This window comes from Mustela nivalis (genome assembly GCF_964662115.1).
Source record: "Mustela nivalis genome assembly, chromosome: 20".
Taxonomy (NCBI): domain Eukaryota; kingdom Metazoa; phylum Chordata; class Mammalia; order Carnivora; family Mustelidae; genus Mustela; species Mustela nivalis.
Window position 1 is genome coordinate 6392919 of NC_139039.1, and position 27993 is coordinate 6420911.

Genomic DNA, 27993 nt, shown 5'->3' on the forward strand with positions numbered 1-27993 from the left:
TTAATGTGTTTCAGAAATTATTTTGTGCAGGTTGTAGAAATTTTAAGGAAATGCATGTGTAATATGAGGAACAAGTCATTCCACTCTTCAGAAAAGGTAAGGTAGCTTTCTTGGTAATCTCAATGGCAATTGTTGGCGTCCCTGGGTCCACTGACCCACTTTCATAATTCTGAGAAAGAAATGTAGTGTGGGGATGAAAATACGATGATGAGAAGAACTTAAACAGAAAAAAAGAACTTAAAGAGAAGAATGAAAAAGATATACCTTATTTACTCGAGCTTGAAGCTGCTGAGTCTCAATCAAATGAGGCAGTTCGTTGGCGATTTCCATCCAAGGCCTAAAATGATCTGGAAGTTCTTTCTGCATTCAAAATGGAAACATTGCAGTATTTTATTTTATTATTTTATTTTATTTTTTTAAAGATTTTATTCATTTATTTGACAGACAGAGATCACAAGTAGGCAGAGAGGCAGGCAGAGAGAGAGGAGGAGGAAGCAGGCTCCCTGCCGAGCAGAGAGCCCGATGCGGGGCTCAATCCCAGGGTCCTAGGATTTTGACCTGAATCAAAGGCAGAGGCTTTAATCTATGGATCCACCCAGGAGCCCCCATCTCAGTATTTTAGACCTTTCTGGGAAGCAGCTTGGGGGAGTAACTGCTTTCATATTTCAGTTTTAAATTAGAATTCAGGTCAGTTTAGTTCAACAAGTATTGAAAATTCACTCTGTGCTGGGCCCTGTGCTAAGCATTACAAACACACAGATGATTGAAATACAGTCCTTGGGTTTAAGAAGCATGTAATCTAGTAAGTCAGAAAAAAAAATGTAGTCAGATATATCCCAATGCAGTGTAATATTTTCAGTTACTGACTTGTGGGCAAGCTTAAGCACTTGCAAAGAAGAGGAAATTGTTAATTCTGTCAACAGTTGTGGGAAATAAAAGGGAAGTATTTGTAGAAATATGACAATGGGGGTCAGTGTTAGAGTCTGAAAGTGACTTTGCTGGGGGAAATTTGAAAATGGGAAGGAAGTAAAACAGAAGTGTTAGTGGATATAGGAGAAAGCTGTGCTTCCTGGGACTACAGGTGACTCCGTGTTACTGCAATATAAAGCTCAAGAGAAAAGGTGGTTGATGATGAGACCAGAAAATCAGATCAAATGTGCTTTTTATAAAGTGCATAAGAATTTTCTTTTCATGTAGTTGGTGACATGGTTTGATCTGAATTTTAGAACGATAATTTTCTTGATAAGACTTGAAGATATAAAATCAGATTAAGAAAGCTTTGAAGTACTACTTGAGGACTAAATTTGGACAATGACAATGAATTTAGAAAGGAGATATTCAAGAAATATTTGGAAAGGGGACCGAGGTGGCTCATTCGGTTGAGGGTCCAACTCTTGATTTAAGCTCAGGGTGATCTTAGGGTCATGATCTCAGGCTAGGGGAAGGATGCTTGTGTTTCTCTCGCTCTACCCCTCTCCCAGCTTGCACTCTCTTCTTCAAATTAATTAATTAATTAATTAATTAAAAATATATATTTGGAAAGTAAAATTAAAATGATGAGTGATTAAATTTAGAGAAAGGGACTGAAGGCAAGATGACTCCTAGTCTAATAGCATTGACTGTGCTGGACCCAGGGTTTAGCCAAGTAGAACATAGACTGAGTTTCAGCAATCCTAGCTCCATCCCAGGAATTTTTTTTTTTACCTTTTTTACCAAAAATTTACCTTTTGCTGTAAATAAACTTATATTGCAATACAGTTACACTCATATGTTTACATATTGTTTACGACTGCTGTCACATTACAGCAGCAGAGTCAGGGAGTTGCAACAAGAAAGCTATATGGTATGCAAAACTTCAGGTATTTACTATTTGACCCTTTATAGGAAAAATTTGTCAACTCCTGATCTATCCCTACGGTCTGGACCTTCTTTTTTCAGAGTATAAACTGCAACTGAATGTTGTGTCTGTGGGTTAAGAAGGAGAGGCCATGTAAGGATGATTTCCATGTTTAGGAAATAGATTACTGAATGTATCGATGGGAACACAGATTGAGACAGAAATGCAGGGGAGTCAAGGAGAAGGCATAAAAATAATGACTTTATTGTTCAGTATTTATAGCCTAGAATGTCAGGATATGGCCACATACTGGACAAGTGCATTTGCAGTTTGAGGTTCAGGAAAAAAATTAGTATTAGAAATGCACAGTTGGGAGGCATAACTGTGGTAAAAACTTCACATGAAGTTAAAACCACAAAATTGTATAAAGTCATTAAGGAGAAGTCTCCCAGTGAAAGGAGAAGGCTCAGATCAGCACACACTGGGGAACAGTGACAAAGCAGGCAGAGGAAGTGAATCCAGCAGCACAGATCAAAAAGAGGTTCAGTAGGCCAGAAGAGAATCCCCCTACAGAAGTCTAGACATTAGAAGACGTCAAAGAAGGGACTTATCAGAAGGTCAAGTGTTTCTGTGGAAAGTTAAAGGAAGACTGTCCACTTTGGAAAAAAAAATTAAGAAGGTACCCATGTATATATCAGTCTTTCTATCTATATCTATATCTATAGATACACACACACACACATATAAATTTATAAGTTTAGGTCAGGGTCATGGAAGCAGGGTTCAAATTTTAGTGTGTTGAGGAAGTGAGCCGATAGGGACCGAAAGAGTAAATTACTATGTTTAGGAGAGTCTTGGGCCTTAGCAAGAAGTCATGTGGGTTTGAGAGCTATCTCAATTTTAAAATGAGAACATTGAGCAGTTTAGTCTTGAAAGAGGAAGATTTTGAAGATAAAGGACAGACAAGAGTAATCACAGGCAAAATGTCAGGGAAGAAGGGGAAGAGGGGAGTAAAAGGCCAAATGAAGCACCTGGCTTTGAAGTGATAGAAGGTGAAAGTCTGGAGTTTGAGGGAATTTGCTCTTTATGCACTCAGTTTCTCATCAAAGGGGACTGAAGCCCAGGTTCTATGACTTGAAGAAAGGGGTTGGTGTTAAATTAATTATAGATGGGAGAAGGAATGGGAAATTAAACATAAAAATACGAACAGTACACTGTTTTATATTATATACATTATACTGTATTATAATACTAGATAAGACCCAGCACAGTTTGAAGACGTATGGAACTATAAGCTACCCATAAATTACTTGTTAGAGGCGGTCTTCTGTCTCTCAGAATGTAAGACAAATTGGGGTTCAAACTCCTAATTAATTCATAACGTGGGTGAATCTAATGTCCAATCCACAATCTCTGAAAATTTAGACTTTATTTAATCCTGTCTTTGCTATCTTTAAAACGGAATCAGTTCAAGACAAACTAAGAATCCCCTACTAGTTTTCACAACAAATTAGATTATACCGTCATCATCATGATGCTGTTTTTATTTAAAGATTTTATTTATTTATTTATTTGGCACAGAGAGAGAGAGAGGGGTGGGGGGACGGACGCAAACAGGCAGGGTGGGAGAGGGAGAGGCAGGCTTCCTACTGAGCTGGGAGCCTGATGCAGGGCTCGATCCAGGGACCCTGAGATCATGACCGGAGCTGAAGGCAGAGGCTTCACAATTGAGCCACCCAGGCACCCCAGCATCATATTAGTTTTATTTTTACTGTAGATTCAGATGTCATGGAAAGAAAATTCCATCACATTCTCCTCCGCAGGTGTTCTCTTTTTCTTTTTTTCCTTTAAAATTTTATTTATTTTTATTTTATTTATTGTTTTTTATTAATTTTTTATTTTTTATAAACATTTGGACGCCTCGGTGGCTCAGTGGGTTAATCCTCTGCCTTCGGCTCAGGTCATGATCTCAGGGTCCTGGGATCGAGTCCCGCGTCGGGCTCTCTGCTCGGTGGGGAGCCTGCTTCTTCCTCGCTCTCTGCCTGCCTCTCTGCCTACCTGTGATTTCTCTCTCTGTGTGTCAAATAAATAAAAATCTTTAAAAAAATTTTATTAATTTATTCGTCAGAAAGAGAGGGACAGAGAGGGAGAGAGCACAGTCAGAGGGAGTGCAAGGCAGAGTGAGAAGCAGGCTCCCTGCTGGAGCCAGATCTGAGACTTGATCCCACAACTCTGGGATCATGAGCTGAGCTATAGGCAGACGCTTAACCAACTGAGCCACCCAGGAACCCCATCCTTGCACATTCTTCACACAATACCCATGCTTCTGGGAAGGAATCTGTCTTGCTCTGTGCTCTTCTCCCTGGGAGAAAAAGTTTATAAGGATGGTAGTATAATCTTCCCCAGCATTGCTCAGCGATGGGTGCAGAGCCGAAGAGGGCTGATAATTACAGTGACGCAAGTTTGGGGGTTTACAGAGCGGACGCAGAGTTGACTATTAGCAGGAATCAAGGCAGAGACATTTGTGGTAAACGGACTCTGAACTGGCAACTTGTTTGTCATCTCATTTGTATAATACGTATGTTTTATGAACAAAAAGTGAATGCAATTTTACAGACAATGGAATATAATCTGCATAAAAGAAACAGATGCAGAGTTACAGCATTCAAGGGGCACTTGGATTGCTCAGTTGGTTGACTGTCTTGATTCTTGATTTCTGGCTCAGGTCTTGATCTCAGGGTCAAGGGATTGAGGCCCATGTGGGGCTCCGTGCTCTGCACAGAGTCTACTGGTCCCTCTCCCTCTGTTCCTGCCTCCCCCCTGCCACACACTCACTCTCTCTCAAATAAATAAATAAAATCTTTAAAATAAAATAAACTAGGTTTTAACAAGGAAAATTGTAACCAAATCATCACCTTCGGCCTTCCTTCTTTGATGCCTAGGCTAGTGATCCTATTCTGAAAATTAAATGGAGGCATCTGGATTTCTGCTTTTCTCACCTGCATGGAAATCCATACATACTACCTCCTGCCTTCAGCTAGGCTGTGGTGGAGTATTTACGTTTTCTTTTCCCTTAGATTCCTAGAGGAATCTCTGCCTTCCTCCTGATTTTTCCTCTCCCCTCTTTAGAGAGAGGGAAATGACGTACCATAAGAGATTTTTAAAAACACAGAAGAAGCCAAGGGGTGATGGAGGGAGGTGGGTCGGGGAGAGAGAGGCTAGGCAGTGATGAACATCGAGGAGAGCACTGGGTGTGATGAGCACTGAGTGTCGTACGCAAGTGATGAATCTTTGAATTCTGTTCCTGAAACCAGCAGTGCACGGTGTGTTCACTAAATAGAATTTCAATAAAAATTCGAAAAAAAGAAAAAATTAAAAGTTCTGATGTTTGTGATTCACACATCACACAAACACAAGAAAGCCATGCTTTCATGATGATCTGGGCTTTCAAATTGTGCTTCCCTAGTCCAACAGCATGGGAACTTGTTAGAAATGCATGTTCTCAGGCTTCACCCCAGACCTACTGAATCAGAGACTCTGGGATGGGACCCAGGGTTTCCTAAAACACACCCTGCAGGTGAAGCTGATGTGCTCCAATGTTTGAAAACCACTGCTGTGGGACCCTGAAAATGATCAAGAAGGGAAGAAAGGATTTTGAAGGTATTTCATCATCTGTTAAGAATGTAGCGTCTCTTTCTAGCTTTTCCTCTAAAGACAGAAGAAAGTATTGAATTGTTAATTATTTTTTGATTGCCAGATATTTTTTTTTTAATTACAAGGTAGGAGACAGGATTAGCTGATGGGTTTTTCATAAGCTAGCACTTTTTTTTCTGTCAGTTCACACATACCTAACACATCGGTTTAAAAAACCTGTATGGTATTCCAGTATTCTATTAACGAATACTACCAATTGTTTTTAATTTTTCACTATTAACAAATCTGAAACAGTAATCCTTATACATATATTTCTGGATATTTTCTTATTATTAGGACAAATCTCTGAAAGTGGATTTGCTAGATTAAAGATTCTTTACATGGAAAGGCTGAAAACCAGTTCTTGATTTTTTAACAGAAAAATTACATAAATTTATAATTGTCGTTGTAGTATGTGATATATAATGGGAGTGCTGCTTAGCGATGTTTCTCGATGTTTCTAGACAGGGGCATTACCAAACGTTTTTTCATTTTGTTATGTTTTGAAGATAGGATATGTATTGTATTATTGCATTAAAGTTCTATAGAGGTTTTAATGTTTAATAAACTTATTAAAATAACTTCACAAGAAATCTATAACTTTTGGAAATGATAATTAATGCAATCAATGTTTATAGCAAAACATTTCAAAAGCACAAAACTTACAAGATGAAAAGTAAAAGTACCCTGATTCTCATCCTCCTATCTAGTTATAACAACACTTTGCAAATTTCTTGAGTAGCTTTCCAGAAATTGTACATGCTATCATATTATCAGATACATTTGTAATTCAGTGGTTATTAACAAGACTGAAGATCTTTTCATATGCTTTGATCATTACATTTTGTATAGTGTGTGAAACCGCCGTTCACAACGGGATAGTCAAGTGAACTGATATTTTCATTTATGCCATTGGGTTTTTACATTATGCTTTAGAAACTTCTTCCCATCCCAACACTATTTCTTTTAGGCTATTTCTAGTTTAATTATTGATGCTTATGTCTGTAATCCATCTGCATTTGTGTTGAACATGTCATGGGTTAGAACGTATTATCTCAGGATGCCTGGGTGGCTTTGTCAAAGTGTCTGCCTCGGCTCAGGTCTTGATCCCAGGGTTCTGGGATGGAGCCCCACATAGGGTTCCCTGCTCCTCGGGGAGCCTGCTTTTCCCTCCCCTCATCACTTGTGCTCTCTATTGTCTTTCTCTCTCTCAAATAAATAAAATAATAACAAAAGAACATATTACCTCATTTTCATCTTGAAATAGAGCCCAGGGATGTTGGATGACTTTCTGCTTTCTTGAGATTACCCAACCTACTCTGACTCAGAGTTCAGTGCACTAACACCAACCACCCTGGAGTAAACACAGAGAGAATGGAGGACATAGGGGGAGGATGGGTGTAACTGGGTAGGAGACTGAAACTTGTGTGTTTTTCTTACTCTCATTCCAATAACTGGAAGATCCAGGCATGGGATGGGCAGAGATAATAAAATTTTTGGCTTTCTTTCCTTTATAAAAACCGATTTCCTATTACACCTCTGTCAAAGTATAATTTTCAAAAAGTTAAAGAAAATTGCTGACACAAATAGGGAATGTATGTCCAAAATACATTTGGTTCCTTAATGAGGAAATCAGCAAGATGAAAAGTTGGTTCAAAAGCACTTGTTAAACTGGGTATTTATAGAGTTTTTAAAAAAAGAATGTTGAAATCAAATTAGTAGGCTTAATGATAATGAGTCAGTGGCGCCTGGGTGACTCAGTTGTTAGGTGTCTGCCTTCGGCTCGGGTCATGATCCCCGGGACCTAGGATCCAGCCCTGTATTTGGCTCTCGGCTTGGCCGTGAACCTGCTTTGTTGTCTTACCGTCCCATGCGTGCATGGTGGAGATCTTAGGACAATCGTATTTCTGGTTGCTCAGGTCCCTCTCTCCCTGGAATGCTTTTATCTTTTCACCTCACTCCCAGGGTGGAGTGAATGTATGCCTCCACGAAGGAAGGAAGGTCGGAAGGAAAGAAGAGAGGGAGGAAGGAGAGAAAGAGAGAGAAAAGAGAGAGTAAGTAAGAGAGAAAGAGAGAGAAAGTTAGACCCACGTGGAAACTGCGAAAGTGACCTTATCTGGGAAAAGGTGTAGTTGAGTTAATGATTGCAAGATGAGATCATCTTGGATTAAGGTGGCTCCAAGGACAAGTGTCCTCAGAAGAGTGACAGTGAGGAGGAAGAAGATAGAGACACAAAGAAGGCCACACGGAGGTCGACACCGAGAATGGAGCTCTTCTGCCATGAAAGTGGAAAACCTGGAGCTACGGGAAGACAGAGGAGGCCAGTAGGGATTCTGCAGAGCTTCCGGAGGGAAACTAGTCTGGCCAACACCCTGACCTCAGACTTGCTCTCCAGCATTCTGTGAGCATACATTTCTGTTGCTTTAAGCCACCAGACTGTGATAACTTGGTCGCAGCAGTCCAGGGAAACAAATAAATGCCCTGAGCCTCCTTTTGAGTGAAAAGAGCATATTTGTATTTTCCTATGGCCAATTTTTTCATTCTTTCTTAGCATCTGTCAGCTTGTCTCCCCTTATCGTCACATGTTTCTCTGCAGCTGAGATTTCCTGCACCAGAAAACTTAAAGTGGCATCAGTGTTTAAAATTCCAGTGTTCAGAGGACTGTCTTAGCTACCCCTGCTTCTACTTGCTTATCTCTGTCTGCCAATTTCCCCTTTGGCTTGACTTACCTTTCTTGGTTCCTTTATTTTTTTTATTTTTTGATATTTTATTTATTTATTTGAAAGAGAAAGAGAAAGCATGAGAGTGGAGTGAGGGGCAGAGAGAGAAGCAGACTCCCTGCTGAGCAGGGAGTCTGATGTGGGGCTCAATCCCAGGATTCTGGGATTGTAACCTGAGCCGAAGGCAGCTGATTAACTGACTGAGCCACCCAGCCACCCCCCTGCCCCGACCTTTCTTGGTTCCTTAATTTTGGTACAGAATTGCACCCTCCAATCTTCCTTCTCCCAAACACATTTTTTCATATTGATCTACATTACCTATTATGAAATGTGATCTCTTGGTCTCTGCCTGTACTTTATTGCCATCAAACCTCAAATCCCCCTTCAACATGATCAGGCATGCCCCAGAAACTAGGGGAGGTGGCAATAATTTCTCAAGAAAATATTTGAATATTTCCTACCTACAACTTCTATCTGAAAACTATAGCCTCCAATGCTACAAAATAGTACTGAAGCAATTATTTTTCTATACCTCCTTCTAAGCATCTGGGGTTCCATCAAGGATTGTGAATTTCTACAGGGCAGTATATATGTGTCTCTTTTTCCCAAATAGTTATTTGATCCCCATAAAAGAATAAAGTTCATTGAACTACTGGGACTTCACAGTGAAGGAAACAACAAAACAAAAGGCAGTTTTTGAAATGAGAAGCACCCAGATGTTTATAGCAGTATTATCAACAAGAGACTAACTATGGAGAGAGCCCAAATGTCCATCAACTAATGAATGGATAAAGAAGATGTGGTATCTAAATACAATGGGATAGTACTGTTCCATCAAAAAATGAAATCTTATCATTTGCAATGACAAGGAGGGAGCTAGGATTTATTAAGCTAAATGAAATAGGTCGGTCAGAGAAAGACAAATATATGATTTCACTCATATCTGGAATTTAAGAAAGAAAGCAGATGAACACAGGTAAGGGGGGAAAGAGAAAAAGGAGAGAGGGAAACAAGCCATAAGAGGCTCTTAATGACAGAGAACAAACTGAGGGGAGCTGGAGGGAGGTGGGCAGGGGAATGGGCTAGACAGGTGATGGGTATTAAGGAGGGCACTTGTTATGATGAGCACTGGGTGTCCTTTGTAAGTGATGAATCACTGAATTCTATTCCAGAAACCAATATTGCACTGTATGTTAACTACCTAAATTTTAAATTAAAAAATGAAAAAAAAAAAGTCCAAAAAAAGAATAAAGTTCCCGACATCCCTAAGACTATTGGCACCAGTCCTTTTCTCCTGCTCCATGGCACACTTAAAATTCCCCTTTTCCTTTTTTTTTTTTAATTTTAAATTTAAATTCAATTTAGTTAACATATAGTGTATTATTAGTTTCAGGGGTAGAATTTAGTGATTCATCAGTTGCATGTAACAGCCAGTACTTATCACACCAAGTGACCTCCTCAATGCCCATCAACCAGTGACCCCATCTCCCCACCCATGTCCCCTCCGACAATCCTCAGTTTGTTTCCTGTGTGTGTGTGTGTGTGTGTGTGTACGCTAAAGGATCAGTTATGGGTTTATTGCCAAACAGTGAGAACTTCTGAGCCCTGGACAAAGATCATCTTTGAGAACGCTGAGCCATCAGAAGCACCGCCAGCCTCATCAGAATTTTTGTCCAGAATAGTTCACAGGCAGTGAGGAATGTGCACTTCTCTTAGGAGATGCATTGTGTCTGGTCCTGAGCCGCCATTGACAATTCTTTCCTCCGTCCATTATGTCACTGGTTTTAATAAGATGGTGATATTCCTTTTTTCCCCCCACATAAAATATGTTTAATAAATATTTTGATCAAAATTAAACTAAGAAAAAAACCCCAAATAAGTGGTTAGTAATGCTACCGAAGCAATCCGTAAGAAAATAAAATATGACAAACCAATAGAAAGAACATTAAAACTATGTCTAGGTAAGATGATGGGGACAGAGTCCCCTCTGTCTATCCAAACCGATCACTTAACCTTGCAAACTTGCTCCAAGTTCTGTCTTCTCCAGGAAGCTTTCCCCATCACTTCTGGTATGCACCAGGATCACCTCGAAACTCTTTAAAGCTTCTCTTCTCCAGAACAGCTTTAATCCTTTCTATCATTGCCCATATGTCATCCTGTAGACCCTTTAGCATTATAGTCCTCCTCCTTCAGCTAAATTCCCATTCAGCGCTAGAATCTTTTTGACAGAAAGCACCCTCCCACCCATTCCAGATGGAAGACCTCATGCTCCTGCCTCCTTTCCTTTGCTGCTGGTGCCTTTACCTCCAGGCTGTCACTGCTTCTCTAGTAGCTGCCACCGGCCAACTCCAGATGTGCCTCCCCCCCAACACCCCTGCTGCTGCCCTTCAGAACCTTCTTAATAAGGGCTGGTCAGATCACATCTTTTTCCTCCTCTGATACCTACAGCACAGCCCGCATTCCAAAGAGCATTAGAATGCAGGGACAACATCTGATTCACAAATGAATTTCTTGTCTTCTTCCCACTCTTAACCACCGCCCCGCTCCCAGTGCCCAGGGCTGCCTTTCTCCTTCAGGCTGGGCTCAGTAAAAAAATTTTTTTTTCATTTTATTTCTTTTCAGTGCTCCAGAATTCATTGTTTATGCACCACACCATGCCCTCCCTAATACCCACCACCAGGCTCACCCAACCCCCCATCCCCCTCCTCTCCAAAACCCTCAGTTTGTTTCTCAGAGCCCACAGTCTCTCATGGTTTGTCTCCCCATCCAATTTCCCCTAACTCACTCCTCAGCAAAGCTTTTCTCAGGAGGCTCCCCTAATGGCAGTCCTCCTGCATAGTCTGTGACTCCACTGACCATCCTGTCCTCCCCATTAGAGAAACACCCCCAGCAGACCAGAACTGCAGGAGCAGGACTGGACTTCTCTCACACCCACCAGCACCCACCACGGTACTCAAATGTTACTTGGAGCAGGAGTGTGTAGTGAAGAACGGGGCTGTCTGTGGCCTTTTGTGTGTGTGTGTGTGTGTGTGTGTGTGTGTGTGTGTGTGTGTGACAGCTATGCCTACATTTGATTTGGTACATTTGGAGAGATAGTGATATTCTAACTCCATCATTTCTTCTCCACTTGTGAGTTACTTTTGGATGAAGCCTGGGAACTAACGCTTTAGCTTGGAACTGTTTAAAAAAAAGAAAGGAAGGAAAGAATCAAGTGTTTTTCCTGCCCTTGTAAGAATAGTAAATCAAAGATAATAGTTGACAAGAAGCTTATGTTCACAGAAGCATCCTTTGGTTTTGTACTGAAATTACTTCTGAGCTCTACTCAGTGTTTCTTGTAGCCATGACAACTTTATTTCTATAGCCTTCATCTCCAGCCTGGACCTGCATTGTCCTCGACGCATTTTGTAGCTTTCAAGCACAAGCCATTTAGCCTGGAGATTCTGAATTAACTGTTGGGGTGGGGCTCTGGCGTCAGTATGTTTTAAAGCCCTCCAAATGATTTTGGTGTGCAGTCCAGGAACTGCTGCTCTAATTCACCCTGCACTTAACATCCTGCTGGGAAAATATTCAAACACCAGCTGGGTTATCTCAGTTGCCAGATGCGTGAAATACAGATTCCTGAGCCTAACATTGGAGATCTCTGCTCCGTACTCCTCTAATCTATGGCTGTAATCTACTGTAGGTCCCTCCTTTTCTGCCAGACTGGTTTCCTTGTATTCTTTATGTCTAAAGAAAAATGACTTCCCACCTCCCTCCACCCAAACACACATACAGAGGCACAGGACACATGATCTGGCAAATGATTTTTGCAACATAGTTATGGACAGGAACCTGACAGATGTACATTTCCCACACTGAAACATTAGCCCCAGGAAATATTTGAGAGTGGACAGAAACAGTGGGGTCGAGTATTCAACACTCTCGGAGCCAGCCCCCTTCCCTAAAGCCACAATATTTGCTTATTCGTTAGCTTGACTGTTTTCTTCAGAGTCTTGAAGTAAATATTCATAGTAAGCATCCAAGCTTGCCGAAAGAGTATCTTTGGGTTAGTTGACATGACAGAAAAGCTCTCCCATCACTTGCCTTTACACTAAAGGGAAGCAAGACCTGTTTGTGCCCTTAGAAAAGTCAGTGTTAGACATTTCCTAATTTGTGATCAATTTCAACACCTCTCTTGACACCAGCTGCCTCGTACCACTGATGACAAAAATCCCTTCTGATGGACGGAGCAACCTGGGGCAGATTCTGATTAGAACTTCTTCCTCAAACCTCTTCCCAGAAACAGAGATGTTTAAAATTTTCACACAAATCAAAGGAAACTAAAACTGAAACACAGAATCACATTTTCAGAAATCTGACATATGACTACCCTAAAGAAGGCCCAGTTTGCCAGGGAATTTTTTTTTTTTTTCTTATATAAACTCAGAAATGGAAATTTTTTTCTAAGGGGTTATCCATTAACCAAGTCACAAGATAAACACGATCTGGCTCCGGATATCACAAACACTGGATACCAGTTATTGTTTCTTATCTAGTTTTCTTATTTGTCAAGAAGGAAACACCGAGTGGAACTCAATCATTGTGGTGTTATGAAGTTACATACGTTATAAGATTATTTTTCCTCAGCTTAGTGTATACATTCAATCCCAATAAGAGTGTGTTAGCCTGTTGGCCTTTTCTTCCTTGTGAACCGGGGTTGGTGAGAATATTCCCGAATCAAGTTTTACACATAGAATGGAGTTCGTAATGAGCATTGGACTGAAGGGCAGGAGAACTGCTTCTAGATCGGATTTATTTAAAATGTTTCATTCCACAGCAGTCCAGTGGGAGGGGCACTAGATCTCCATCCACTCCATGTGAAAACAGGGTCAGGCAGTTCTTGTGATAAACACAGGATTGCAAGAGTTAGTAAATTCAAGTCAGGGCAACTGACCCCTTCTGGTTTGCCCGGGATTTTCCTGCTTTAGCCCTGAAAGACCCACATCTCGGAACTCCATTAAGTCCCTGGCAAAAGCAAATTCTTGGTCACCCCAGTGGCAGTCAGAGAATACAATCTGTACTCTGGGCTACAGCCCTACTCTCCACAGCATGCTGAAGTCATTACTTCTGATGTTCAAGTTACTTGTAGCTCTAAGACCTGTTCTCTCAACTAACAGCTCTACAGACAGCTTTCGAAACCAATGAATAGATATCTTCATCGGTATTCCTCAAATAACGGTTGAAAGTAAATGAGCATTAGAGTAGGTAGTCAATAAAAGCTCATTGAATTCTAGACCATTCTTTAATCGTAGTTAAATGACAAATTAGGCTTGTGGGGAGGAATTGGATCTATTAAGTTATTGCAATAGCTGCAATATTGGACCCCTTGTTCTCAACCAAGTAGTTTGGATCTTATCTATGATGTAGTAGGAAAAAAAGGTGTTAAGAGACTTGAGTACTAGTTCTGCTTTTGACACTACATGACTTTGGCAAGTCACTTCCTCTGAACTTTAGGTAACCCAAATGTAAAAGCAGGAAGTTAGGACAGGATGGTTTCTAGGCAGTCTTACAGCTTAGCATTCGAGAGAGTAAGCGGTGCTGTTAAAAGTTAAGTAATGAAAGAATTACATTACATTGTAACTTTAGTACAATTAAGAAATAAATATTGTTAGTTCTCAAGGATTACTTCCTCTTCTCATCAATGTCTGTGAATATCTGATTCCTCCCACCAATGCCCAAAGTACCCCGACCTGCAGAGTTCTTTTTGCACTCCCACTAGCAAGCCAAGAAAAACTGATTTGTTCTTTTAATTGATCTATAAGTTCTGACTTTTCCTTAGTAACTACAGATTTTCTCATAAGTTTATTGGACTGACTGACAATCTATTCAAAGCAGCTGGCCTTAAAACATTCTGTTTGAGCTGTGCTGCGCTGAGCCGGGACTGTCACTTTTCTTTTGTTTATAATTATATGTTAAGTCGTTGTGTCTTGTCCAGGGATTTAGATCACCTGTCTCCCAATGACCACATAAATTTAGCAAACAAAAGAAGGAACAAATAGACATCTTGAGAAACCTATTCTGCCCTGGTCCAGACTCTATACTTACCAGAGGATTAGGAAGAAGGAAGCCATATTCTTCAGAAATGTGAAATCTTCCTAAAGATAATAATGGTGTTGTCTTCACATTCTGACTTGGAGGCTCCATAATTTTGTTTGAAGTATCTACATTACAGCCTAAGTTCCTGAGCGCACTCTCCCCAACACATATCAAAGGTCTGGGGTAAGGGACCTTCAGAATAGCATCCTCCCTCTGAGGTTAATTGTGCAAATGCCTCAGCTACGGAGAAGGACCTTGGTCTGAGGTTGAATTCCAGACTGCCATGAACTTTCTCTGACACAAGGCTGAGTAAACAATTAGAGATGGTTGATTAAAACAAACAGGCAAACAAAGCCACAACAGAAAAAAGTATATATATTTTTTTTCCTCAAAGGTGTAGTATATGAGAATATTGGTTTTGAATTCAGACATAAGTATGTTTTCCTTTGGAAAAGGATAACTAAACTAGAACTTTGGTCATGACTGATCCCATATACCCTGACAGTAACCTTATCTGTATAGACTTTTGACACACTAGGTCTTTATCTCCAAGGAGTAAACTGTTAAAACTGGATGTTAGTTCCATTTAGACAGATAATTCAGTGGCTGGTGATGACTGGCATGGAGAGGAAGACTCTAAATGCATGTCAGAACCAAAGAGGGTTTCAAACAACAACATACTCTAACACACTGAACAACATACTCTAACATACAATTGCTTTGATTTTCTTTGAGAAATAATGTTTAATCATTTTTCAAAATCATTAAGCACAATAAGGAAGGCATATATATATATATTTTTGCATTTTATTTTATTTTTAAAAATTTTTTATTTTTTATAAACATATATTTTTATCCCCAGGGGTACAGGTCTGTGAATCACCAGGTTTACACACTTCACAGCACTCACCAAAGCACATACCCCTCCCCAATGTCCATAACCCCACCCCCCTTCTCCCAACCCCCCTCCCCCCGAGCAATCCTCAGCTTGTTTTGTGAGATTAAGAGTCACTTATGGTTTATCTCCCTCCCAATCCCATCTTGTTTCATTTATCCTTCTCCTACCCACTTAAGCCCCCATGTTGCATCACCACTTCCTCATATCAGGGAGATCATATGATAGTTATCTTTCTCCGTTTGAATTATTTCGCTAAGCATGATATGCTCTAGTTCCATCCATGTTGTCGCAAATGGCAAGATTTCATTTCTTTTGATGGCTGCATAGTATTCCATTGTGTATATATACCACTTCTTCTATATCCATTCATCTGTTGATGGACATCTAGGTTCTTTCCATAGTTTGGCTATTGTGGACATTGCTGCTATAAACATTCGGGTGCACGTGCCCCTTCGGATCACTACGTTTGTATCTTTAGGGTAAATACCAATTTACCCTAAATTGCTAGGTGCAATTGCTGGGTCAAAGGGCAGTTCTATTTTAAACATTTGGAGGAACTTCCATGTTTTCCAGAGTGGTTGCACAAGCTTGCATTCCCACCAACAGTGTAGGAGGGTTCCCCTTTCTCCGCATCCTCGCCAGCATCTGTCATTTCCTGACTTGTTGATTTTAGCCATTCTGACTGGTGTGAGGTGATATCTCATTGTGGTTTTGATTTGTATTTCCCTGATGCCGAGTGATATGGAGCACTTTTTCATGTGTCTGTTGGCCATCTGGATGTCTTCTTGGCAGAATGTCTGTTCATGTCCTCTACCCATTTCTTGATTGGATTATTTATTCTTTGGGTGTTGAGTTTGCTAACTTCTTTATAGATTTTGGACACTAGCCCTTTATCTGATATGCCGTTTGCAAATATCTTCTCCCATTCTGTCAGTTTTCTTTTGATTTTGTTAACTGTTTCCTTTGCTGTGCAAAAGCTTTTGATCTTGATGAAATCCCAATAGTTCATTTTTTCCCTTGCTTCCCTTGCCTTTGGCGATGTTCCTAGGAAGATGTTGCTGTGGCTGAGGTCAAAGAGGTTGCTGCCTGTGTTCTCCTCAAGGATTTTGATGGATTCCTTTCACACATTGAGGTCCTTCATCCATTTTGAGTCTATTTTTGTGTGTGGTGTAAGGAAATGGTCCAATTTCATTTTTCTGCATGTGGCTGTCCAATTTTCCCAACACCATTTATTGAAGAGGCTGTCTTTTTTCCATTGGACATTCTTTCCTGCTTTGTCAAAGATTAGTTGACCATAGATTTGAGGGTCTATTTCTGGGCTCTCTATTCTGTTCCATTGATCTATGTGTCTGCTTTTGTGCCAGTACCACGCTGTCTTGATGATGACAGCTTTGTAATTGAGCTTGAAGTCCAGAATTGTGATGCCACCAACTTTGGCTTTCTTTTTCAATATCCCTTTGGCTATTCGAGTTCTTTTTTGGTTCCATATAAATTTTAGGGTTATTTGTTCCATTTCTTTGAAAAAGATGGATGGTACTTTAATAGGAATTGCATTAAATGTGTAGATTGCTTTAGGTAGCATAGACATTTTCACAATATTTATTCTTCCAATCCAGGAGCATGGAACATTTTTCCATTTCTTTGTGTCTTCCTCAATTTCTTTCATGAGTACTTCATAGTTTTCCGAGTATAAATTCTTAGCCTCTTTGGTTAGGTTTATTCCTAGGTATCTTATGTTTTTGGGTGCAATTGTAAATGGGATTGACTCGTTAATTTCTCTTTCTTCTGTCTTGTTGTTGGTGTAGAGAAATGCCACTGATTTCTGTGCATTGATTTTATATCCTGACACTTTACTGAATTCCTGTACAAGTTCTAGAAGTTTTAGAGTGGAGTCTTTTGGGTTTTCCACATATAGTATCATATCATCTGCAAAGAGTGATAGTTTGACTTCTTCTTTGGAGATTTGGATGCTTTTAATTTCCTTTTGTTGTCTGATTGCTGAGGCTAGGACCTCTAGTACTATGTTGAATAGCAGTGGTGATAATGGACATCCCTGCTGTGTTCCTGACCTTAGCGGAAAAGCTTTCAGTTTTTCTCCATTGAGAATGATATTTGTGGTGGGTTTTTCATAAATGGCTTTGATAATATTGAGGTATGTGCCCTCTATCCCTACACTTTGAAGAGTTTTGATCAGGAAGGGATGCTGTACTTTGTCAAATGCTTTTTCAGCATCTATTGAGAGTATCATTTGGTTCTTGTGCTTCCTTTTATTGATGTGTTGTATCATATTGACTGATTTGCGGATGTTGAACCAACCTTGCAGCCCTGGAATAAATCCCACTTGGTCGCGGTGAATATCCTTTTAATGCACTGTTGAATCCTATTGGCTAGTATTTTGGTGAGAATTTTCACATCTGTGTTCATCAAGGATATTGGTCTATAGCTCTCTTTTTTGATGGGATCCTTGTCTGGTTTTGGGTTCAAGGTGATGCTGGCCTCATAAAATGGGTTTGGAAGTTTTCCTTCCATTTCTATTTTTTTGAACAGTTTCAGGAGAATAGGAATTAGTTCTTCTTTAAATGTTTGGTAGAATTCTCCTGGGAAGGCGTCTGGCCCTAGGCTTTAGTTTGTTTGGAGATTTTTAATGACTGTTTCAATCTCCTTACTGGTTATTTGTCTGTTAAGGCCTTCTATTTCTTCCTGGTTCAGTTGTAGTAGTTTATATGTTTCTAGAAATGCATCCATTTCTTCCAGATTGTCAAATTTGTTGGCGTAGCATTGCTCATAGTATGTTATTATAATAGTTTGTATTTCTTTGGTTTTAGTTGTGATCTCTCCTCTTTCATTCATGATTTTTTTATTTGGGTCCTTTCTCTTTTCTTTTTGATAAGTCTGGACAGGGGTTTATCAATTTTATTAATTCTTTCAAAGAACCAACTCTTAGTTTCATTGATTTGTTCTATTGTTTTTTTGGTTTATATTTCATTGATTTCTGCTCTGATCTTTATGGTTTCTCTTCTCCTGCTGGGCTTAGGGTATCTTTCTTGTTCTTTCTCCAGCTCCTTTAAGTGTAGGGTTAGGTTGTGTACCTGAGATCTTTCTTGTTTCTTGAGAAAGGCTTGTACTGCTATATATTTTCCTCTCAGGACTGCCTTTGTTGTGTCCCACAGATTTTGAACTGTTGTATTTTCATTATCATTTGTTTCCATGATTTTTTTCAATTCTTCTTTTATTTCCTGGTTGACCCATTCATTCTTTAGAAGGATGATGTTTAGTCTCCATGTATTTGGGTTCTTTCCAAACTTCCTCTTGTCGTTGAGTTCTAGTTTTAGAGCATTGTGGTCTGAAAATATGCAGGGAATGATCCCAATCTTTTGATACCGGTTGAGTCCTGATTTAGGACCGAGGATGTGATCTATTCTGGAGAATGTTCCATGTGCACTAGAGAATAATGTGTATTCTGTTGCTTTGGGATGAAATGTTCTGAATATATCTGTGATGTCCATCTGATCCAGTGTGTCGTTTAAGGCCTTTATCTCCTTGTTGATCTTTTACTTGGATGATCTGTCCATTTCAGTGAGAGGAGAGTTAAAGTCCCCTACTATTATTGTATTATTGTTGATGTGTTTTTTTGATTTTGTTATTAATTGGTTTGTATAGTTGACTGCTTCCACGTTGGGGGCATAGATATTTAAAATTGTTAGATCTTCTTGTTGGACAGACCCTTTGAGTATGATATAGTATCCTTCCTCATCTCTTATTTAGTCATTGACTTAAAATCTAATTGATCTGATATAAGGATTGCCACTCCTGCTTTCTTCTGATGTCCATTAGCATGGTAAATTCTTTTCCACCCCCTCACTTTAAATCTGGAGGTGTCTTCGGGCTTAAAATGAGTTTTTTGTAGGCAAAATATAGATGTGTTTTGTTTTTTTATCCATTCTTATACCCTGTGTCTTTTGATTGCTGCATTTAGCCCATTAACATTCAGGGTAACTATTGAGAGATATGAATTTAGTGCCATTGTATTGCCTGTGAGGTGACTGTTACTGTATATAGTCTCTGTTCCTTTCTGATCTACCACTTGTAGGCTCTCTCTTTGCTTAGAGGACCCCTTTCAAGATTTCCTGTAGAGCTGGTTTGGTGTTTGCAAATTCTTTCAGTTTTTGTTTGTCCTGGAAGCTTTTAATCTCTCCTTCTATTTTCAGTGATAGCCTAGCTGGATATAGTATTCTTGGCTGCATGGTTTTCTCATTTAGTGCTCTGAAAATATCATGCCAGCTTTTTCTGGCCTGCCAGGTCTCTGTGGATAAGTCATCTTCCAATCTAATATTTTTATCATTGTATGTTACAGACTTCTTTTCCCGGGCTGCTTTCAGGATTTTCTCTTTGTCACTGAGACTTGTAAATTTTACTATTAGGTGACGGGGTGTGGGCCTATTCTTATTGATTTTGAGGGGCATTCTCTGAACCTCCTGATTTTTGATGCTCATTCCCTTTGCCATATTGGGGAAATTCTCCCCAATAATTCTCTCCAGTATACCTTCTGCTCCCCTCTCTCTTTCTTCTTCTTCTGGAATCCCAATTATTCTAACATTGTTTTGTCTTATGGTGTCACTTATCTCTCAAATTCTCCCCTCGTGGTCCAGTAGCTGTTTGTCCCTCTTTTGCTCAGCTTCTTTATTCTCTGATATTTGGTCTTCTATATCACTAATTCTTTCTTCTGCCTCATTTATCCTAGCAGTGAGAGCCTCCATTTTTGATTGCACCTCATTAATAGCTTTTTTGATTTCAACTTGGTTAGATTTTAGTTCTTTTATTTCTCCAGAAAGGGCTTTTATATCTCCTGAGAGGGCTTCTCTAATATCTTCCATGCCTCCTTCGAGCCCGGCTAGAAACTTGAGAATTGTCTTCTGAACTCTAGATCTGACATATTACCAATGTCTGTATTGATTAGGTCCCTAGCCTTCGGTACTGCCTCTTGTTCTTTTTTTTGTGGTGAATTTTTCTGCCTTGTCATTTTGTCCAGATAAGAGTATATGAAGGAGCAAGTAAACTACCAAAATGGTGGCAACAGCCCCTGGAAAATATGCTTACCCAAATCACAGGAGATCCCAAATCGTGAGGGGGGAGAAAAAGGATAAAAAGAGGTGCAAAAAGAAAGGAAAAAAAAAAAGAAAAGAAAGAATTCAAAAAAGAAAACGAAGTAAGAAAAGTATAAAAAAAGAAATATATATATATATTAAACTAGTTAAAAAACGTTAAGAAAGAAAAGGGTAAAAGTTAAAGAAAAATTTAGCAGAAGAGAAAAAAAATGAAAAAGAAAAAAATTAAATTAACTGCAAGATTAAAAAATCCCAGGGAGAAAGCCACGAGTTCTGTGCTTTGCTTTCTCTTCCTCTGGAATTCTGCTGCTCTCCTTGGTATTGAAAACGCACTCTTTGGTAGGTGAACTTGGTCTTGGCTGGATTTCTTGTTGATCTTCTGGGGGAGGTGCCTGATGTAGTGATTCTCAAGTGTCTTTGCCCCAGGCGGAATTGCACGGCCCTTACCATGAGTAATCCCCCGGGTTTGCTTTCAGGAGCTTTTGTTCCCTGAGCGCTTTCCGTAGAGTTCCCGAGGACGGTGATACAAATGGCAGCCTCCTGGTCTCAGGCCTGAAGAAGCCAAGAGCCCGGGGCCCCACTCCTCAGTGCGCCCTCAGAGAACAGCACTCAGTCACTCCCGTCTGCCTGACCTCTGGCCGCGCTCCGAGCTCACCGAGCCTGCGACTGGTTCAAGGTAAGTCAGACTGTGAGCTCACTGTCGGCTCTGTCTCTGTAGCCAGCTTTCCCGTTCCAATACCCGCAAGCTCTGTGACACTCAGACACTCCTGATCCTTCTGTGACCCTGCAGGACCTGAGGCCATGCTGACCCTGCGTGGGCTTCGCCCCGGTTTAGCCTCTGGAGCGATGTCCCTCAGCGGAACAGACTTTTAAAAGTCCAGATTTTGTGCTCCGTTGCTCCGCTGCTTGCTGAGAGCCAGCCCCTCTCCCCGGGGTCTATCTTCCCGTTGCTTTGGATTCACTTCTCCGCCAGTCCTACCTTTCAGAAAGTGGTTGTTTTTCTGTTTCCAGAATTGCTCTTCTTCTCTTCTATCTGCCAATGGATTTGCAGGTGTTTGCAATCTTTAGATAAGCTATCTAGCTGATCTCCTGCTAGCTGAAGTAGTCTTAGCCTGCTACTTCTCTGCCCTCTTGACTCCTCCCCTCAAGTTCAAGTTTTCTTGATCTGGCATTCAATAATGTTCATTGTCTAACACCTTATAATCTTTCTAGCTGTGCAAAATTCAATAATCACTTTGGAATTCTTTCATATCCCATTCAAGTTCTTGAAGTTCTGGTTTGACAGTTACCAGCATATTTATCTCATCTTTTCTGTTTAGGACTGCAAGCTGCTTGAAGAATTCATACTAACTTTGCATCTTCCTTTAGCAGCATATGTCCAGTGTTTGGTGCTCAAGAAGTCTTTGTTGGGCACCTGGGTGGCTCAGTTGGTTAAGCGGCTGCCTTCGGCTCAGGTCGTGATCCCAGCATCCTGAGATCTAGTCCCGCATCGGACTCCTTGCTCCGCAGGGAGCCTACTTCTCCCTTTGCCTCTGCCTGACACTCTGTCTCTGTGTGCTTACTCTCTCTGACAAATAAATAAATAAAAATAAAATCTTAAAAAAAGAAGTCTTTGTTAAGTGAGTCGTCTCTCAGAGTCTCATGGTGGACCTCATATTTTTAGAACCGGTGTCTTGATGCCAGGTAGAAGTTTGTACTGGCCCTGCCCTGGAGACTTACTCTTCCCTAAGGGACACAGTGGCCACACAGTCCACGAAGCTCTGCCTGGCATCTTTCATATTTACTAAGGGGATGTTGGTGAAATATAATTGAGAACAAGAACTTCCTCTCCTAAGAGAAATGTTTGGAATTTTAGAGTCTTGGGTTCAATAATCAGCTTTCCCTCAGATTACAATAGAATCCGTGTGCAACAGGGTTCTTTTGTTCTACTGGGTATTAGGGCCTTTTGGAAATGGAATGAGGGATTTTCAGAGAAGGAAAATATTCAGAATTGAATTTTTTAAGACATCATTTATAAGTTTATTTTATTTTTTGATATTTTATTTATTTATTTGAGTGAGAGAGAGAAACCACAAGCAGAGGGAGGATCAGAGGAGAGGGACAAAGATACTGTGCTGAGCATGAGCTTGATGTGGGACTCAATCTCATGACTCTGAGATCATGACCTCAGCTGAAATGAAGAGTAGGTTTAACTGACTGAGCCACTCAGGCACCCCAAGGTATCATTTATATGTTTAATTGTGGAAATTTCAGATATACTTAGTCTCAGTTTCAAACTGATTAAGTTCATCTGACTTGTCGCCAACAATCAACCCAAATAGCGCTGGTACACTGTGGCTATTCCTGTATAGCTCATTAATCCCTTCTTTGTTTGTAATTTCAGTGGGACTTTTCATTCCTCTTTGATGAACCATGTGGGAATCTGGCATTTTGCCTTTTCTTCTTCTCTTTCCCCTCTATCCTTTTTTCTTTTTTTCTTTTTAACTCTCCTCTTCTTGACATTTTCTAGGACATCTATTATTTCTGGTTTGATTTTACTTAAAAATAATAAGGAAAAAAATAGTAATTAATACTCAGTGATTTATCTCCTATGACAAGTCTTCTTCAATGAATTATCTCATTTAATCCTCACACAGCCCTGAGACTTAGGTCCTATTATTCCCATAATTTAGTTGAAGAAACTGAAGCTTGTAAAACTTAAGTAAAAGTCTAAGGTCATACGTTTTATAAGTGGTGTCAGGACTGGGACATAAACAATCTGACTTTAAAGTCACCACTCCTGGGGTGCCTGGGTGGCTCAGTGGTTTAAAGCCTTTGCCTTCAGCTCAGGTCATGGTCCCAGGGTCCTGGGATGGAGCCCTACATCAGGCTCTCTGCTCAGCAGGGAGCCTGCTTCCTCCTCTCTCTCTCTGCCTGCCTCTCTGCCTACTTGTGATCTCTGTCTGCCAAATAAATAAATAAAATCTTAATAAAAAAAAAAAAGTCACCACTCCTAGGGGAGGTGGAGGGAAGAAAAAATTAAAAATAAATAAAAATAAAATAAAATAAACTCACCACTACTAACCACTAGGGGCAGGACTTCCCTGCTTTGGTTATTCTCTCCTGTTAATTCTAGTTACAGTTTACTGTTGGTGATCTCCAGAGTTCAGATCCCAACCTCCCTCTCCTTACTTTGCTCCCTCTTTGGTGACTTCATCCATTCAAAGACTTTGGCTGTCATCCCTAGACTGATGATTCTCAACATTTTGTTTCTAGTTGGATCTCTTCTGCCATCTATTAGAGGTCTTCGCTTGACTGTTCCATGGAAGCTCCATATGAAAATCTGAATGCATAGAACATATCCTAAGTTAACTTTCATGAAGGCAGGGGCAAATGCTCTCTCTGTTTGTATTTGCATAGCTTCCATCCCATTGTTTTGAATTATTTTATTGGTCCCTTTCCCCACTAGTGAGCTCCTTAAAGTAAGGTAAGTGTTCTTAATCTTTCTATCTCTACTATCTAGCTTAGGGACTAGCACACCATGTTTGCACACTAAATAGTTACTGAATAGATGAGTAATTAGGGTAGAAGTTCTGATGTGTATAGGGTAAGATTTAACACCATTAATGAAATTATGCTTGAGTCGATACACATTTGTGTATTTCTTCTCTTAGCAGCCAAAATTTTAAATGCATTGCTAAATGCTATGATGTAAGAATGAGAAAGCCATGGAGCTTATCTATAGAAAACTGGTAAATTAGCAGTTGAGATCACACACACACACACACACACGCACACCCCACAGAGAGTGCCATAATCACAATATAAGAGCAAAACTGGCATGTTCAAAAATAGAATTTTAAAACTCTATGGGAAGAAAGTTGAGAGAAACTTCCCTACAAGTTGAGTTTTCAGCTCAGTTTGGGTTTGGGCAATGGCCTAAAATAGTGGTTCTCAAATAGAAATGAATATGTGGGAGGTGGTGGTATCAGCATGATCACTGGAGCTCTTCTCAGGGTTCACAAGGCTTTACTCATCCTCAGAATTTTGGAGGGCCTGGTTTGCATATTCTTCAAAAGACACTCTCTTCCGAAGATAGGTTATTCTGGTACTGCTCTTTCCTCATTCATCCTGCCACCAACATTTTTGAAAACTGGCAAAAAATAGAGGTGTTTGGGTACCTCTGTTGGGAATCTTCCTTTGGCTCAGGTCATGGTCCCAGGGACCTGGAATCAAGTCTCATATCAGGCTCCCTGCTCAGTGGGGAGATTGTGTCTCCCTCTCCTTCTGCCTGCTGCTCCCCCTGCTTTCGTTCTCTCTCTCTCCAATAAATACATTTTTAAAAATTAACAAAAAGAAAATTAGCAAAAAATGAAAAGAATTTCCATAAAATCAGCAGCATGGTTTCCCATCAAGAACCCTGCCCGTAAATCACTACGGGCAGGGTTCTTGATGGGAAACCATGCTGTTGACTTTATAAGTTTGTAAAATATACAAATACATAAAAATATTTGTTACATCAAAATCATTATTTTTGTAATCTAGAAGAAATATCAGTGCTGTTCTAATATTGAACACATGTTGACTTTAGGTTGTTTAAAATTTCCATTAGATTGACCCAGACTGTCATTTGATTTTTTTTCATGGATGAATTTGCAGGTCACATATACAATTGAATCATAGTTGGAAATCACCTTAAGATGGTCTATTTATTTCTGATCTTTTCTGTACAAACAGACCAGTGAAGGTAAGTGAATTATTAAGCTCACATTGTTGTTTTCTTTTTAGTAACCTTATTTTTTAGATTAGTTTTAAATTCATAGCAAAATGGAGAAGAAAGTACAGAGAATTCCCATTAATCTGCCCCCACAAGCACAACTTTCCATACCAGAGAGGTACACTTGTTAAAAATCAGTGAACCTACATTGACACATCACTGTTATCCAAAGTCCATAATTTACATTAGGGTTCACTCCCAGAGTTGTTTGTTCTATGAGTTTTAGCAAATGTATAATGATATATATCCACCATTGTAGTGTCACACAGAATAATTGCACTGAACTAAAAATCCTGTTTTGCTTATTCACCTATCCCTCTTCCCTAACCCCTGAAAATCCTGATTCTTTTATTGTCTCTATGCTTTTGTCTTTTCTAGAATGTCATATAGTTGGAATCATGCAGTATGTAGCCTTTTCAGATTGACTTTTTAAACTTACTAATATGCATGGTGGTTTCCTCCACTTTTTTCTTTCTTTCTTTCTTTCTTTCTTTTTTTTTTTTTTTTTTTTTGCTTGATCACTCATTTTTTTAAAGTGCTGAATAAGGGGCACCTGGGTGGCTTAGTAGGTTAAGCATCCTACTTGTGATTTTGGCTCTGGTCATGATCTCAGGGTGGTGGGATTGAGCCCACACTCAGTGGGGAGTCTGCTTGGGATGCTATCTCTCCCTCTCCCTCTGCTCCTCCCCCAACTTGTGCTCTCTCTCTCTCTCCAAAGTGAATAAATAAATCTTTTTAAAAAATAAGGTGCTGAATAATATTACATTGCTATGGTGTAACTCAGTTTTTTTTTGCATTTCCCTGTTGCAGGATATCTTGCTCATTTCTAAGTTGTGCCAATTATGAATAAATAAATAAATATAAAACAATTTTTAAACATCCATATGCACATTTTTGTGTAGACATAAATTTTATTTTCCTTTCCTCAAATTATGGGTCCCAATGTGAAGCAAATGCAATGACTTTTGATGACATGGACCATATATATCTTTCACGTCCTCTTTCAAGCTATTAATTTTAAGCATCTGCTATGAAGGTGTAAGATTTCCCAGTTGTATCAACCACCTGACTTCAATATTCTCTTTGGGGTATTTTTGGCCCATCATAAAACCAAACCTCAAAGCCAACACAGGATACTTTTCCATCAAAGTGCATTTACACTACCTTGCATAGTAGGTGATTTTTAGAGTCTTAGATCTTTTAGAGTCTCAGATCTTTTAAGATCTGGTATGAACCTGGGTGTATATTCCTATTTCCTGCAATACTTCTGGTAATTTGTCAAGTCTGTACCTATGATGTTGTCTGCAGGTAAGCACGTTCTATGAACAAAAGAAAACCTTTTACATCATTTGGGTAGTAAATAATAATCACATTTCAAAGAGCAGATATATGAAGGTTTACAATGTACATTTCTGATAACACAACTGTGGCTCCACACCTCAGGTTTCGCTTTCTTCAGGAAAAAAAAATGTTAACATTTTATAATCTGCCAATACTACTTTATTTAATGAATTTTTTACTATGTCAGTGTGAAAGCTGTCCTCCAAATAAGTAATGTCTAAAGCTTACAGCCCATGGACCAAGTGTTCTCCAAGTCCATGTGCAATTTGAATTGCAATTTCTTGGGTAAATGAGTATCAAATAAAATATAGTGCTTTTTTATAATGTCATTTTCAATTAAGTTGCTAGTCTAAAATGGGCCATTTAATCTTCACATTTTACATAGAGGAGAGTTCCTAGGGTAGTATGTAATGAAAATGAGGATACAATATTATTGTGACCATCTGGTGCATAGCTTTGCTTTTTAAAAGGTTTTCATTCAGGTTTTTTTACATATTTCTTTTTTTTTATTATAATACATTTCATTTTTCATTTAAATTCAATTAGTTGACATATAATGTATTATTAGTTTCAGAGGTGGAGTTTAGTGATTCGTCAGTTGCATATAACACCCAGTGCTCATTACATCAAGTGCCCTTCCTAATACCCATCACCCAGTCATCCCATCCTCCAGCCCTTCCTTTCTAGCAACCTTCTGTTTGTTTCCTAGAGTTAAAAGTCTCTTATGGTTTGTATCCCTTTCTGATTTCATCTTATTTTATTTTTCCCTTCCCTTCTGCTATGATCCTCTGTGTTGTTTCTTAAATTCCACATATGAATGAAAGCATTTGGTAATTATCTTTCTCTGATTGACTTATTTTGTTTAGGATAATGCCTTCTAGTTCCATCCACATCATTGCAAATGGTAAGATTTCATTTTTTAATGACTGAGTAATATTCCATTGGGAAAAAAATATATATATATATACACTTCACCTTCTTTATTCATTCAACTGTCAATGGACATCTTGGCTCTTTCCATAGTTTGACTATTGTGACATTGGATAAATACCCAGTAGTGCAATTTCTGGGTCATAGGGTAGCTCTATTTTCAACTTTTTGAGGAAACTCCATACTGTTTTCCAGAGTGGCTATACCACCTTGCATTCCCATCAGCAGTGTAAGAGGATTCCCCTTTCTCCACAACTTCACCAACACCACAACACAACACCTGTTGTTTCCTGACTGGTTAATTTTAACCACTGGTATGAGGTGACATTTCATTGTGGTTTTGATTTGTATTTCCCCAAGGCAGAGTGATGTTGAGCATTTTTTCATGTATCTGTTGGCCATTTGTATGTCTTCTGCCCATTTCTTGACTGGATTATTTGTTTTTTGGGTGTTGAGTTTAATGAGTTCTTTATAGATTTGGGGTACCAACTCGTTATCTGATAAGACATTTGCAATTATCTTCTCCCATTCCATAGGTGGTCTTTTGGTTTTGTCAGCTGTTTCCTTTGCTGTGCTTTTTATCTTGAAGTCCAACAATTAATTTTTGCTTTTGTTTCCCTTGCCTTTGAAGATGTGTC

General features: G+C 39.5%; 1 protein-coding gene across 2 annotated transcripts in view; it reads right to left on the reverse strand.

The window, feature by feature from the left end:
* Positions 1-14556, reverse strand: part of IDO2 (indoleamine 2,3-dioxygenase 2) — a 54658-nt gene extending 40102 nt beyond the window's left edge. Inside the window, exons 1-2 of one of the 2 annotated variants that reach the window (XM_082715855.1) lie at positions 14335-14556; positions 265-360 (exon numbers count right to left, since the gene is read on the reverse strand). In XM_082715855.1, coding sequence (XP_082571981.1) covers positions 265-360; positions 14335-14433 — 195 coding nt within the window. In that variant the 5' untranslated portion in view covers positions 14434-14556. The remainder of the gene's footprint in view (positions 1-264; positions 361-14334) is intronic. The other variant, XM_082715854.1, reaches the window with a different exon arrangement.
* Between the last annotated feature and the right edge of the window lie 13437 nt (positions 14557-27993).